General features: G+C 41.8%; 1 protein-coding gene across 1 annotated transcript; it reads left to right on the plus strand.

Annotated features, from left to right (window-relative positions):
* The first annotated feature begins 1,218 nt into the window (after positions 1-1,218).
* Positions 1,219-15,112, plus strand: DAB2 (DAB2, clathrin adaptor protein). Its single transcript, XM_009285153.1, has 13 exons — positions 1,219-1,391; positions 2,532-2,671; positions 3,397-3,495; positions 3,809-3,940; positions 5,978-6,088; positions 6,604-6,651; positions 6,831-6,893; positions 8,690-9,325; positions 10,168-10,321; positions 10,914-11,546; positions 11,979-12,070; positions 12,867-12,934; positions 13,651-15,112. Exons 1-12 carry the CDS (start codon positions 1,298-1,300, stop codon positions 12,927-12,929), a joined length of 2,265 nt encoding a protein of 754 aa, XP_009283428.1. The 5' UTR covers positions 1,219-1,297; the 3' UTR covers positions 12,930-12,934; positions 13,651-15,112.
* The last annotated feature ends 925 nt before the right edge of the window (positions 15,113-16,037 follow it).

Genomic DNA, 16,037 nt, shown 5'->3' on the forward strand with positions numbered 1-16,037 from the left:
AATGAATTGGGGGAAGGCAGGAGCCAGAGCAAAACCCTGAAAGTAACTTCCAAGTAATAGATAAAGCATTAGCTGTAACTAAGGCAAATGAGGAATAGGCTATTGAGAATTACAAGCTTCTAATGCTAGAGGATATGCAATGCTTCAGCACTTGTATCTGGGTACATGATATGTCTCAAATGGTGTGCTGGATAAAAGGGGTGGCCTGGTCTGTGGCTGCTTGCCTGGATATAGGGGAAATTACTAGTAGAAGGTAGCCCAGCTACTTAATCATCTAAACAATCTTTTGGCTTCATTTGTCACCATAAAATTCAAGGGACTAACTGAGCCACTGCAATACCCCAGAGAGAAGATTCATAGAACAGTTTCTGTAGCAGATGTGAATGTCCAGTTCTTTCTGGCTGGGTATAGATGATCTTCAGAACTCCATAAAGGCAATATGAGTCCCTCTGTTTGGTAAGTGTGAATCAATGCTTCAGCTATGTAGGAATAAAACATGGTGACTGCAGATTATTGGGTTTTTTAAATGTATCTTGTATCTCAAAGGCAAAATGGTCTCATGGCATAGAGTGAAGAGTTAAGTCATACTAGTCCATAGTTTCTGTTAACTTGCAGGTTTTGTTTTTAAAAAACCTGTTACTTGATTACTGTTAAGACAAGGGTGTGGGGTTTTGGGTTTTGTTTTGTTGTGGTTTTTTTCCTGGAACAGTCTGTCTGCAGCCTAGAGAATTTATTTGCTTTTTACCTGTTGGGTGGTATAACCTCAGACTTCCATGAATAAGATCGAGTGGCTTCTTTTGGGTGTTCTGGTGTCATCTTCATGGGCGTTTGGAACAGATCCTGGCAAATGTTTCTTGCATTTTCTCCTATCTTACTACAGAGATGCAGCTGGCAGTGCTGAAGGAGAATAGAGCAAAATATCTGAGGTTCTATAAATAGCTTTAAAGGGTAAAAAGCTAAAGGTTGACAGATTAAAACAGGGTGATGCAAGTACAGCCTGTGGATGTAGGTCAGTGTGATCTACTGATTAGGTATTACTGAGGTGAGGGTTCATCACCTAGTAGCCACAACTTCATGCTTTCTGTAGCCTGAGATGAACAGACAGTGAGTCGGTCTTCCTATATGATCACTACCAAAACTTTCAGGCATTAGTGGGCTTCAGTGTTCAGCAGAACAAAACTGGACTAACAGGTCTAATGAGAATATTTCTTCTTCAAGGTAAACTATTATGTCTGCCTACTGATTGTTATTTGGATTTTTAAAAACTACAGCAAGCATAGCTGGCCACCATCTCATCATGTCTACTGAAGCTGAAACTACTACTATCAACAGCCAGCCTGAGCAACAGGCTCCACCAAAAGCACAACCTTCAAAGAAGGAAAAAAAGAAAGGTAAGAAATGCTTACTTCTTGAGCACCTCCTCTAGTCAGTATGCTTAATATTTTGCACTTGCCTAAAACCAAGATCACTCTCACAGCATAGTCAAAATAACTCCAAGGTTTCAAGCTGACTGGAATAGTGAGTAAATAAGCTAGTAAAATAAATCTAACCAGAAGGTAGGCTTTTAGCTTGAAAGGTTTTTTCTAGCTTTAAGCTCTAAAGCTTTCAGTTCCACTTGTTAAACAATTCATTTGCTGAGACTTGACAAGTCGCCAAAAGCCCAGAGAAGTGAAAGCCTCCTGAGGAGGTGACCAGACCCAGGACCATCCAGGTAGCTGTCAGTCTGAACCTGAACTCGCTTCCTCCCCTCCCTCCAGAGAGGAAGTGATGTGCTGGACACAGATACAGATTGTAGTCCAGAGAAGCTAGAAAACTCATTTCATGAGAATTATTGTAGATCAGATAATAGATTTTTTTGATAGATTAGGTCATGTAAATATAAAATTACCTCATACAGAAATACATACCTAGGTACACACTCGGAGTACGTTGAGCATGCAGAGAAGAAAACCAATCAGTTCTGAGAAGCAGCGGGAAGAGCAGAAATAGCAAATATAGCTAAAATCCCAAGTGATTACAGGGGCGGGGGCACCAGGACTTGTTGTAGAAATGATGGTGCTGATAGAAAGTTCTAGCACAGGAACTAGGAGATTGTTGCACACCAAGAAGAGATCTGACTACACCAGAACTAGGGGCTAACATCTGAAAGGTTTACTGAACGTCCTGTATGCCATGGGAAGTACCGTTTTTGCTTAGCGCTTACATCTACTTGGCTGTTGCACATAAATATTTCAGTCTTTTACATGGCAAACAATTGTTCTGAAGTCCCTACATATTAAGCACTGGGCTTCAGTCTTTGAACTGAGGCCAGATTCTGCAAGAGCACTGTGACCTTAAAGGAGTAACTATCTTGCAGTGCACACGGTACTGGAAGGACTAGGGGTTGTTAGTCAGCTATACTCAAGGGACAATTTTAATATGTACTTACATGGTATATTTTTTTTTTTTTAAAAGATCTCAAGGCCACAACATAGATATTTCTCTCTTAAAAAAAAAAAAACCAAAAACAAAAAACTTTTCTCTGTCTCCAGGGCCAGAAAAGACAGATGAATCTCTCTTGGCCAGATTCAAAGGTGATGGTGTAAGATACAAAGCTAAACTGATTGGCATCGATGATGTCCCAGAGGCAAGAGGAGACAAAATGAGTCAGGATTCAATGATGAAGCTGAAGGTAAGGGCTTGAGCTGGCATGTAAGGAACAAGTTCTGGGTAGCCTTCAGAAAGCAGATCAAATGGTCACTTTGGCCCAACTTCAAATACGGCTTAATGGTAACATAGTAGTAACAGCACCATCCTAGATGGATGTTGCTTCTAAAGCTGTAACCCCTTGCTCAAAGGACAGTGTTTCTCTAATAGCTTGGGAACGGTCCTTTGGGCCTCTTGCAGACATCCAGTATGGATGCTAATAGTATGAACTTGGTCACAAATAATGAGCTTGGGTTTTGGGTGGGGAGGGGGGAACTCAGTGCAACTTAACACTGAACTCAAAGCACAAGTTGGCATCCTGTGGCAATAGTGACACCAAGAGATATAGATAAGCCAAAGAATAAATAAGACCCTGCAGCAACAAAGATGATTACTTCTGGAGTGCAGAACACTCACATAGCTTCAATCAGGCCAGGAAAGCTGGTAAAGACCCTGCTATTGCAGCAGTTTTGTGAACTAAGATAAGAAGCTTTAAAGCTCCAAAACATTTACAGAGGGATCGCAATCTAGTTCTGAGGTATCACTTCAAACCTAGTCAGGCATATGTTGCAAGAGGAATGCTGCTCTAACTGTACAGTTGCATAGGAATAACTAGATTAGCACTAGTACAGTCATGAGGAATGTAAAGAAACAAGTTAAAGCTCAGTCTAACAGAAATCTTATCAATACTTTGATATTCATCCTCTTCAGGGAATGGCAGTGGCAGCCCGTTCACAGGGTCAACACAAACAGAAGATCTGGGTGAACATCTCCCTCTCTGGTATCAAGATAATAGATGAGAAAACTGGGGTAAGATATGACTTACTCTCTTAATGTGATTCTTAAAGCAAGTTAAATGTTTGGAAGTTAGGCCAATCTGAACTAGATTCCTTAATGGCATTGTGCTCTTCTTCCGCATATAAAAATCAGCTTGTGAAATGGGTTGTAATGCTGAAGCCTCCTCCCAGAAAGCTAGCTACATCTTATTGTGGTTTGTCAAAGGCTGATAAATCTGAGTCTTGAACTGAAGCCTTCTAACAGTCTCAAACATTCTAACTACAGAGAAGAGCAGCTAGTATGTTTCCAGCAATTTAAACCAGTAGTTTTTTTCCCCCAATTCTAGGTCATAGAGCATGAGCATCCAGTAAACAAAATCTCCTTTATTGCTCGGGATGTAACAGACAATCGTGCCTTTGGCTATATTTGTGGAGGAGAAGGCCAGCATCAATTTTTTGCCATAAAAACAGCACAACAGGTATGGATCAGACACCCTTTTCCACTTGCTATGAGTAATGCTATTGTGTAAACACTTAACGTGATAAGGGTGTAGTGTTTTGCTGGTAGCCCTATGAGGTATAGGGGAATACCAGCACAGATGGATAGGCTCTTCTAGAAGAGGGCAGTAGGAATTGACTGTATCACCAATGGCTTTTATCTTGTTCAGCTTCTCTGGAGTCCAGAATAAAAACACTCAAGTAGCCTTACTTACTATGATTAACCTTGCTTAATATGTCCATGCGCCATGGAAGTCATTAGTGAGATTAATGGAGCTGTTATCATGGGTTTTCCTGTACAGTGGCCTGTTACTGTCAGTGAGAACGCTAATTCTTGAGTCAAATAGCCAGAATGTCACTCAAATTAACAGGAATGATGTTAGAACCCCACTAGTCTAGTTGTCATGATGCTTTGTCTTGTGCAGCAGTGAAAACAGACTTACTCAATTGCAATAGTGTTTCTGTGGCCAGTGAATGGCAGGTCCGGTCCTCCTAGAGGTACTTTTAGGAGGAATTCTGATCCGTCTGTGATAGGTTTTCCCCTTGCAGAAATCCTGTATGCAGGGTTTGTCTCTCTCTGAAGAGAATCTGTATATAAGCAGTATTGGAAACAAGCTACTTGGAATTACTGCTGAGTATTATGCAGCTTCCTAAATGACCTGAACTTAAGTTAGCTATTTATCACTTATTAGCTTGTCATTATAATGTCTTTATAACAGTCACTACAATGGCTTGATGAGCCAAGACCTCGAAGCTAGTAATTTCTTCATATGCATCCCTGCCTGCCCTTCTGGAGAACCTGTTGGCAGTTTCAAACCCACTACAGGTGGGACTGAGGGGCTCCTTGTTGGAGCATGTTACTACTTTAGTAACAGCTGTAGTGGCTGCTCCTAAGCCTGTTTTATTAGTTTATCAGAGTCCTGTGTTTTATTGGCTTCACTGGAATTGTAGATTAAGTACAAAAGCCTTCTGTGTGTGCTCTAGAGTGGAGTCTGTTCTCTCAGAGCTTTTCACTGTGAGGTGCTGCTTGCCAGCCTATAAGCTCAGCCAATGTGTAGACAGCTCTTGAATTGCTGCTAGCTGTTTTTAACACAAACTTGTCTAGCTGAGAAGTAAGGACTTCTGCAGCTCTAGACTGCTGCAGCTGTACTGTTTGTCAAAGTTGATAACTCTTGAAATGGCTGTTCCTGCCGTGGCATGACTAAAACCCTTGATGAGGGGGGGATGATGCTCAGATATAAACAGTGAGATCTGTTCAACACATTCTCTGCCTGAGCCAAAGGTAGTGGCTGAACAGGGGGACTTGTCCTACTCTAGACACTGACACAGCTGCTATATGCCTCAAGCAAAAGTTCCAAATCAGTATAGCTGAACCTGCCACCATCTCGGCAACCACTCAAAACATTCTCATTAATGGGTGTGCAGGGAATGCAGTGCCTTTCTAATTCACACTAAATTTTCATCCTGATACAGATACTACTTAAAGCTGGTGCCTGCTCTACACATTTGAGGTGATGATAATCTTACCTTATGCTTGCCTCGCTGATTTACTATTTGCATCCTGTTTAATATAAATGAAGTATTAGCTATAGAAGCTTTCTCCAGATTCAGTGTTGGCATTGGTAGAAAAAAGACGGATGCAAAATGTTTTCTTGTCATGAGATTACCAGAGAGCTTGGATAAACTTTGCACTTTTGAGGAAATATGATTAGGACTTGCCATGCACTTATAAAATCTTGCACTACAAGCTTTTTAGCAAAAACATAGCAGGCTTAGCACAAATACAGCCACTTTCCCTGTGGAGTTAACAACAGTTCTAAGCTGGTTGTACCCATTGCCCTTGGATTCTGCATAAGCTCTCTTGTGTGGAGACTAGACAGTTCTTTAAACTCTTGCTTTTCCTGTTATCTCAACCTTACTGTTGCACTACTTAGGAAAGTTTGGCTTGCTGCTCCCTGGACTTCTACTGAAGCAAGCTGTGAAGTAGTACATGGCTTAAAATCTACATTCTTTTTCAGGCTGAGCCTCTAGTTGTTGATCTTAAGGACCTCTTCCAGCTTATATATAATATGAAGAAGAAGGAAGAAGAAGATAAGAAAAAGGCGAGTAAAATTATAGAAACTGCCTTAGTCTGCATAGAAACAAAGCTTGCTTCAGCTTTGGCTTGGCTTTTGGGCTCTTGTAAGACTTGACATTCACCATCTAAATCCAGGATCACTTGAAGCTACTCGTTGGTAGTTGTGCCAGCAGTTTGATTGCCTCCTAGATCTGGTAAGCTCTCCAAAGCGAGAGGCTTTGGATATTCTACATGACATCTAGGTACTAAAAGCCTCTTTTTCTTCTTTAGAGTGAAGAAGCAAGTAAAACTGAGGTAAGTCACTCCAACTCAGCCTCACTCAATTAGGTATGCTGCTGCAACACAACTAGCTTTGACTTTCTTTACACTGCCAGCATTATAGAGGCAATGTCAAATGCCCGATTACACTGAAATGGGAGTAAAAGGGGCCTACAGAACTGATCCTGAGTGGTGATCTCCATCATACTTCCTCTTTCTCCCACTTGCTCTTTGAAGCCTGCAAATCCGTTGCTTAAGGCAAGTTTTGATATTCCAATTATTACTGACACTGTTATCCATCTATTACAGAATGGTAGCGAAGCACTACCCGCTGATCAAGCTGACAAAATGAAACTGGTACGTTAAATTTTAGAACTTCATGCTGATGCCATTAAGGAGTTCATAACTGACTGTCTCCACATTGTGGGAAACGTAGTATTTATAGATGTGTTTACAGTAGATCTGCATAATGCTTGATTCTTGCTTTTGCAAGAAGTCTAACAGATACCAATTCTTTCAATATTTCTGGCTTCAAGGGAGTTGACCAGATGGACTTGTTTGGGGATATGTCAACACCTCCTGATATGTGCAGTCCCACAGTAAGTAGAATCTAGCTTAGCTGTCTTTGTTCTTGCTTTGAGAGAAAATTTAGTCCTAGTAATAAGATCTGCTTTTACTTTGTTAGTCCTGGTTTCACAGACACATCTGCCTAGCTATCATCAGTGTACTAGTGTCTCAGGGCTATAATACTGTCTACTTACTAACTAGAGTAGTTAATGTCATTCTTATCCAGCAGAGTTCACTTGAGACTGTGTGACAGAGATAATCCTGTACTGGTAGCCATAGAATCATAGAATGGGTTTGGGTTGGAAGGGACCTTAAAGATTATGTAGTTCCAACCCCCTGCCATGGGCAGGGACACCTTCCACTAGGCATGGTCGCTCAAAGCCTCATCCAACCTGGCGTTGAACACTTCCAGGGATGGGGCATCTGCAGCTTCTCTGGGCAACCTCTTCCAGTGTCTCACCACCCTCACAATAAAGAATTTCTTCCTAATATCTAATCTAAATCTATTGTCTTTCAGTTTAAAACCATTACCCCTTGTCCTATCACTACACTCTCTGATAGAGTTCCTCCCCATCTTTCCTGTAGGCCCCCTTAAGTACTGGAAGGCTGCTGTACGGTGTCCCTGGAGCCTTCTCTTCTCCAGCCTAAACAACCCCAACTGTCTCAAGCCTTTTCCCACAGGGGGGGCCCCAGAGTTGAACACAGTACTCTAGGTAGGGTCTCATGAGAGCAGAGTAGAGGGGGACAATCACCTCCCTTGACCTGCTGGCCACGCTTCTTTTGATGCAGCCCAAGATGTGATTGGCTTTCTGGGCTGTGAGTGCACATTGCCAGCTCATATTTAGTTTTCCATCCACCAATACCCCCAGGTGCTTATCCACAGGGCTGCTCTCAATCTACTCATTGCCCAGCCTGTATCCATGTTTGGGATTGCCCTGACCCAGGTGCAGGACCTTGCACTTGGCCTTGTTGAACTTCATGAGGTTTGCACGGGCCCACCTCTCTAGTCAGATGTCCTAGAAATATGTACTAGCAGTACATACCTTCGCTGCTATGAGAGCTGTTACAGAAACATTGCTAAAGACCTTTAAAGATGAAGCTTATTTTATAGACAAGTGAATCCTTAAGTCCCTCAGAGTGGACTCCCGGACTTTCTAGATGAGTAGTCCTAGCTCAAGATGTGGCCTAACTCCACCAAAGTGTGCATAGCTCAGTCATAGCTCAGTATGACCCCCAAAAATCCTACCAATTTATTCTGGCACTGTAAGCTACCATCAGCCATTATACAATTGGTGCTGTCAATCCAGCTAGTGATCAAGTCTTACCCTTCTACTGCCTGCTTGGTGGAGAGATGGCATGTTAACATCTTCCACTGGCAAATAGCTCTTTAATCTTGCTCTGAAGCTGAGACTGCAACTTAAAGTCACACTAAGGCAGTGTGATTTCATAACTTGTCAAAACAAAGGACTAGAACTCAAACAGGGATTCCTGGCTCAAGTGAAAGTCTAGGTGTAATTAGTGCTTAATGACTCTACAGTCTCTAGGCTGTAGAACAAGCATCTGATATTTAATTAAGGGATCTTAAAACAGGTGCTTTTAACATTGAGTTTCTGAAACTAAGCAGCTGTGATTTGACCACAGCCAGCAGTGCTTGCCTTAATGACTTATAAGATGAAGCTTTAGTGCAGCTTCACTGTGATATTGAATACTTATTAGTATAATGTATTGGATAATAGGATTTCTCCTTTTGCAGCCATTTTTCTTGTGGTTGTGTACTATGCAGCAAGTCCTACATAAAACTAACTTTTTTTTCTTTCTGGACAAATAGGAAGCTAAAGAGATTCTGTTAGTGGATCTAAATTCTGAAATTGAGACCAAACAGACTTTTACAAAAGAGGATCTCTTCTTGAATGGCATCACAACCTCTCTTCCACAACCAAAGCCACAGCCAACCTTCTTGCCTGAGAGTTCTTTCTCTACCAATCTCAGCTTCTTTCCCACACCTAATCCAGACCCTTTCAGTGATGATCCTTTTGCACAGCCAGACCAATCTGCACTGCCTTCATTTGATTCTCTAAAATCTGCTGATCAGAAGAAGGAAAATCTGAGTACCTTGACACCGGTGGGTAATGGTGCTTCAAATGGTGATATTGACTACTTTGGTAAGCAGTTTGACCAGATTTCTAATAGAACTGGCAAACGAGAAGCACTAACAAGCCAGTGGCCACCTGAGAGTAAGTCGCCTGCAGCAAGAACTCCAAATGGGGTACCAGAGAGAGAACAGAATGGCTTTCTTAAAGCCCCATCAACCCTGTTTGTGGAAGGTCCTTCCAAAGGATTATCTCTGCAGAATGGAGTAAAGCTGGATTCTGAAAGCAATATCCAGCTCATGTCACATGAGTCTATAACAATTAGCCCACCACCACAAAGTACCAAGCCAGGAAGAGGAAGGAGGTCTGTCAAGGTGAACAATGTTCAAGTAATTAATGGTGATATGCATGCTCTTTCTTAAAAAGAAGCTGGGTGAAGCTTTTCTTTCTTCATACTGTGTAACTGGCTAAACAGCTTTACCACACCTCTACTTCTCTTCTACCTGTCATACTTAACTCTAATCTCTCTGCAGCCATGGTACATGCTAACATTCATGAATGCTTCATAGTAGCTATGGTCACTAAACTGTATACTCTCTTCCTTAATGCTGCCATACTTCTGTAAAGGTCTGGTAAGTATGTTGCTATGTATATTGACACTCGATACAATGCCAGAACCTGTTATGATAGCCGTATGCCCATCAGCCTGTGGCTTCTTAATGATGAGCTACTAGTACGAGGTTACAGAAACCTATGTAGTTTCTCAGTACCTGCCTACTGAGAGCAATCTCAACTTGCCTGATTAGACACAGGATGGCTCTGGGTCAGCTGCATTTGTCTTGCACTCAAATGATGCAAAACTCTGCTGGCCTTGCCACAACTGCGGGGGTCACTGCAGACTGAGCAGGAATGCTTAGAGGGGTAGGGGGCAGAGGGATGCCTATTATGATAGCAAATAACTCCGTCATTTTAAGTCTTATTCTTCTGCTATTGACTTGTGACTACTATATATTGTATGTACTTAATGCCATGCATCTCAGTAGGCATGAACAAAATGGTGAAGTTTGAAACTCCTATACTTGGTCTCTAAATGAGACATCAAAGCTCCCTGCTCTGCTCTAGCTGAAATAAAAGCTTGTGGCTCTGGACTAGGGAGTCTTGATCATGCTAGCATGTGTTCTGCCATGCCATCTCACAAAGCTTTTTTTCTTTCTAGACTGCATCGAATGACTTATTTAGCTCAGACTTCTTTGTGCCGATTACAGAGAGCCTTAGCTTGACCTCAGTGGCACAAACAGGACCTGTGCCAACTAGTCCACTGGACCTCTTCAAAACAAGTCCTACCACAGCACCTCCATTGGCTGGTCTAGGTTAGTTCACAAAGTGAAGGTCTTGCTCCAGTCTAAGATATCTGCTAACACCAAAACAGGGGTTCTAGTTTTCCTTTATTTCATGTGTAGTGCCATGCCCTTTAATCCATGTGCTGTCTGCCCTAAACTATTGAGTTCTGTGAATACAGGCCTAAACACTGCATCCTTAACTGGAACAGGGTTTTTGTGTAAACTTTGACAGCAGATTGCTGCCTCAGGTACACAAGGTTCAAGTGAGCCAAGCACAACTTGGGAGTTTAGGGTAACACTGCTGCAGAGTCCTAATAATCATTTACACAGAAGTAACTATATGGCAAATGCATCTATCACTTCTGTGCTAGGACTAAGTATGTTCCTCCTTCTGTTATATCAACCTCAATTCTGTTCTTCCAGGACTGAAATGGAGCAAAGTAAAAAATGTTAAACCCCTTCTCCCCTCCCCCCAAATGACTTGATTTTTAAGTGTAAATCAACAGATTTTTTGCAAACAGCACATGAAAAATGTTTTGCTGGTAACCTCAGTGGAATTGATATGCTCCTGCTTGAGGTCTTCAGATCACTGAAGTGCTGTGTAACAACAATCTCCCCCCAGGTGGCTTGCCAGTAACTTCATCACCATGGAGTGCACAGACACCTGCCTTCACTCAGGCTGCATCAGTCTTTTCTGGGTCTATGATGCCTGCTCAACCTACAGGATTTACTCAACCACTTGCCTTTGGTACTCAAGCAGTGCCAAGCTGGAACCAGCCTGCATCTTTTGGTCCAGCAGGCCCTCAGTCTGGTCTCTGGGCACAGGCAGCACAAGTTCCATCTACTTCATGGGCACAGCCATCCAGTGCTGTAAATCCCTTCCAGAGTAGTGTGTTCCCATCTTCAACACTACCTGCTCAGACACCATCTGTACTGCCCTCCATGTCAACAACAACTAGCCCACCTCAGCCACCACCTAGAACTGCACCTCAGAAGGAGCTATCCAAGAAAGAGAGTGATGCTTTTATTGCTCTGGATCCACTTGGTGATAAAGAGATGAAGGATGTCAAGGAAATGTTCAAAGACTTCCAGCTGACAAAGCCACCTGCAGTACCAGCAAGGAGAGGAGAGCAGCAAAGCCTTTCAGGTGCTTCTGAAGCTTTCAGCAATTATTTTAGTAGTAAAGTAGGCATTCCTCAAGATAGTACAGATCATGATGACATGGAAGCTAGCAAGCTGTCTGCCAAAACGACTGGTAAAATCTTTTTTTTTTTTTTTTCCCCTCCCCTTCTGCTTGGATAGCTGCTCAGGGATTGGGATGGCTGATCACTAGCCTTTTCTGATAGAACTCAAAATTTGATTCAATGGTTACTGAAACAGAGGGTTGAAGGACTGTCTCCCCTAATAATGTTACAGAATTGATCAATGTCAGTGGCCAAACACTGACACCTAGTGCCTAAACTACTTGACTAGAATGAGGTAAACTAGGTCTGTACAATGCTAGAAGTCCCATCTAGCTTAAGTGTAGTGAGGGACAAGCAGGAGATAAAATTGTGTCACTTAAAGCAACTTCTGTGTGGGTTTTTTTCTGTATCTAATTAGATGAGCTTTGGTGCTGATATTTAGACATAGCTGAGCACTTGTTAAAGCTGTTAAGCGATTATAGTAGTATGTCTCTTTTCCTTAGAACCACCAAAGCCTGCTCCCCGACAAAGTGTGCTGCTAGCTGATGGCCTGTTTGAAAATCAAGCTAAAACAGACCTTTTCAGTGCCTCATCTGTAAGTAGTTAAAAAAAAAACACACCACCCAACCTTTCTTTCTCCTTAACAGGGGTGCCTGTGTTTGAGCTCTGGCTTAGTTCTGGCTTTAGAGGCTGTGGAACAAAACTTCTTGCATGTCTGAGTCTAGTATTTAATCTAACAGAGGGCATTTGTTGCAAGAAGGCTAACAAAGTATGATTCCATTTGGCTTGGGTCCATAACCAGTTCCCCAAGCTGCAAGCCCTAGCAGGAAGTTCTTCAGTAGTGGGAACTTCTACAAAAGACTGTAAAATAATGTAGCTGCAGAAGTCTTCCACTTCAGTTATACTTATCTCTCTGTGGAGTAGACTGAGCAGCATGGACTGTGCAGTTCTCCTGCTGAACAAATGGGATGCTCCCTTGTTCAGTACCCCCTGGGGGAGGAAGTGGCTTAACCACATCACTGCATTTGGGACACAGCACTTGAAGCCCTTGGTGGAAACTCTGGATCAATTCCAGAATGCTGACTTAAGACATCTAGCATTTGGCTAAAACAGACCTCATCATGACTACAGTGGCTGAGCTCCAAACGAGTGTTCAGTAAGCACACATGGCTTTTCTGAAAGATACCTTGCCTCAGACTAGGATAACTGCTAACCGGCTTTAGAGCCCTTTTCTCTTGTAAAAGCAGTACAGTTAATGTGTATTTAGCAGGGTCTCTGCAGTATTCTTTCCAGAAGGTGTTTGGAACAGGAGCTAGCTGAAACAGCGATGCAGAGTAAACCTGGCGAAACCTGGAAATCCACTAACAGCCTATTGATCTCTCTTTCCTTAGAAGGAGTCTCAGAAACCACCTTCTGGTCCTTTTGGTGATCCTTTTGGCAACCCGTTTGCATAGATCAGGTAAGTCTTCCACTAATAAGACAACCTACTTCATTCTCTGAAACTTATTCAGAAAACCTTTGGTAAAGAGCTCACTAAAAACTACACTAGCTTAACTCTAATGCTTTTCTAAAGCATGGCAAACTCTTCCTAGAAGAACACTTCTGCTAGAGTACCTCTACTCAGACTTATACATAGCTGCATTCTGGCTAAGCCCAGCCAGCTTCACTTTCTTAGAAATACAGATTTTATTCTTCCACGGACTTAAGTCTAAAGGCCACAATAGATGTAGATTTCCTTTCCTTGAGGAAAGCTAATGAGTAAATATGTGCTGCAAAACTCAGAGGGGCTGACTGAATTCCTTCCGATATCTCTTTAGGAGAGTGTTAGCACACAGTGCCCCATACAGCTTTCTGAAGCTTAATCCCCTAAATAATTGCGGGTTTGTACTCTGGGTGAATTGGAGTAAAAACAGCTCTTATGAGAGCTTTTGTCACTAGAAACTAATACAACTCAAACTTTTGTATCATTGACTAGAGAACATGAACTGTCAAACTAGCAAATCTATTCCTCTGCCACACCTCTAAGTCTTCCCCTGACATACTGTCTGGCTTCTAACAGGAGACAAGTGTTGCTATTTATTGCCTTAGTTTTGTTCTCAGTGGCTCTAAGCTAGTTTAAGCAATAAAACTATAACTTATAGCCATCCTAACCCTAAGTCCTTTTCATCATACTAGGCATAACCAGAAAAGGACAAATGGAATAACTGGACCTCTTCTCAACATGATTTTTCTACTTGTTTCACTTTGCTGTCTGCCACTTTTGCTGCCGTTCCATGATGTCTGTAATCTAAAACATGTCCAGGTGGATTGAAACACAAACCCTCAAAGAACATGCTGTGAAGATGCTAATTCAGGGCAAAGCAAATGGACAGTTGGACTTGTGCTGGAGACCCAAATTCAGATTGGTGGATGTTAACTTTACTTTAGTTCTTTGCAATATTCCACAGAAGAGCTTAGCAACACTAGGTCATGTGTCTTGTAAACATGGTCACCACAATTCCTCTTTCTGTAGCACTTACTGTCCTAAAATATAGGAACTGAATGTACCTGGGGAAGAAGTGTTGCCTTCACATAAGGGAATTGAATTAGTAGCTAGAACTCCACACCTTAAACAACTAGGTCAGTTGCCTGTTATCACAACAGCAGCCAGTTGTAAAGTTAAGTGGACACTACTCAGTTCTAATTGGTGACTGGACATATGACTTGTTCTCTGAGCCACAAAGATGTAAACTGTATGGTAGGGGAGAAAAATTCCAATGGTTGTCTATTTAACTAATGGTAAAAGTATCATTCTGCCATAAATGTGTAATAAAGGGACTAACTGTGGGGATCTGTAACAGAACTGCTGGGGTCCTAGACTAGAGGTCTACACTGTAGGGTCAGATAAGCTGAAACACTTCTTGCAGAACACTGAGGTAGTTGTGGACACTAACTGTTGTCTTGGTGCTAATATGGCTTTTTTTCAGGGAGGGAAATCTACTAGGATTACTTTTTTATTAAGGTGGCTTGGCAGACAAATGGAACAAGCAGATAGGCTTCTTGCGTATATCTCAGTGAATGTCCCTGATATTGCTCAGTTTGAGTTGTCACATGGTGTAGCGTGGCATGTTTCCAGTATGTTAGAAAGCAAAAAGACAATCATGGCTTCACTCCACGCCTAGAGTCCTTGTGAACAGATGCACCACCTCTGTGCCATTAATGTGAGGTAGTTCTCCATCTCTTGAAAACTGTACCTTTTCTAAAGAACCTCTCTACTAACAGATCTCTAAATCTGTTATAACTGACTGTAACAGCTACATTCTTGGCCAGTGGTGATGGCTGATGTGTCAGAGGTTTTTCTGTTAATGCTAAGTATAAACTTGAAATAGTACTGTTAAATCAAATGCCTAAGCAGTTGCTGAACTGGAGAGCTAAGAAAGTCAACTTGAATACAGCCTTAGTACCCAATTCAGCCAGTCATGCAATTAGTCTTGTATATAAACCTCTCTTGCACTTTCTGTAATGCGAAAAAAGCTATGAATTTAAGTATTTGTCTCAAACTGGAAATGTAGAAACTTACGGATGTTACACTGTTATATAAAACTGTAGTATCTCAAGTAATGTTACCTGATGACATTAAAAAGAAGCAACTGTTCATACCAAACAAACATCAGTGTGGCTGTTGATTCTGTCCTCCATAACTCAGTCTTGTGGTCTAGTTGACACAGGGAGTTCAGAGCCTGCTAAGAATTGTTTCTCATAGGTTCTTACCATAGCTGTCTGATAGCAAGGTCTTAACTCTTTCTGTAGCTTCTTGCATCAGGCCTGTTCAACAAATGCTGTCCCACAGTAAAAAATAAAACCCCCAGCTGACTTAGTAAACTGTCAATAGAACTTGTCCCATTAGCTGCTCAGCCTGAGTTTGCTACTACTAAAGATGCTTTCTTGCTCCCTTCTGCAGGACCATGGAAGCTGGGTACTTAAATTGCATTGCATTCAGTAGTTTCATTAATTCAACTTGACTATTGCAGCTTTGCAGGAGGCCTAAACTGATGCTGGGGAAAACTAAATTAGAACATTTAGCTCATGTTCAGAACAAATTTTACAACTCCTTTAATGCAGATGGCTAAAAAGAATAAATCCATTAGAAAGTTCCTGGTTTAGACTAGCCTTTAGTACTGGAGACAGACCTGTAACTGTCAGCCTGATGTATCACTGAATAAATAGAGTGGGTGCTTGCTTACTTTTAATACCATTTGATAGGTATGATTAAGGGATAAAACAATGCATTGAAACAGCTTGAAATATAGGTCTGATGGTGCTTCACAGAGAATCACTGGGGGTTTCTTTGACTTTTTTTTGGCCACATGGCAACATGTAATTTAGTACTCAAAGATACCATTAGAACTAAAAAAACAATTGGCTGTCTTGGTGCTTGAGTGAAGGAATATGTTTACCAGCATTTGAGTTAAGTATCTAAATGACCATTTGCTGGTCAAGCTAAAATTAACAGTCCTGCTATGCTGGAGATTTGAAATAGCTGTCAGGATGATCACGAAGAGCTGGTTAGCAGGACCTCTTAC

Source organism: Aptenodytes forsteri, unplaced genomic scaffold (assembly GCF_000699145.1).
Source record: "Aptenodytes forsteri isolate BGI_AS27 unplaced genomic scaffold, ASM69914v1 Scaffold120, whole genome shotgun sequence".
Lineage (NCBI taxonomy): Eukaryota > Metazoa > Chordata > Aves > Sphenisciformes > Spheniscidae > Aptenodytes > Aptenodytes forsteri.

What these genes read in the sequence shown, in the direction of transcription:
- DAB2 (XM_009285153.1), top strand. Translation starts at nt 1,298, where the DNA reads ATGTCTACTGAAGCTGAAACTACTACTATCAACAGCCAGCCTGAGCAA. An exon ending in ATTCAATGATGAAGCTGAAG is followed by an intron (nt 2,672 to 3,396) that starts GTAAGGGCTTGA and finishes CATCCTCTTCAG; the next exon opens with GGAATGGCAGTGGCAGCCCG. An exon ending in TAATAGATGAGAAAACTGGG is followed by an intron (nt 3,496 to 3,808) that starts GTAAGATATGAC and finishes CCCCAATTCTAG; the next exon opens with GTCATAGAGCATGAGCATCC.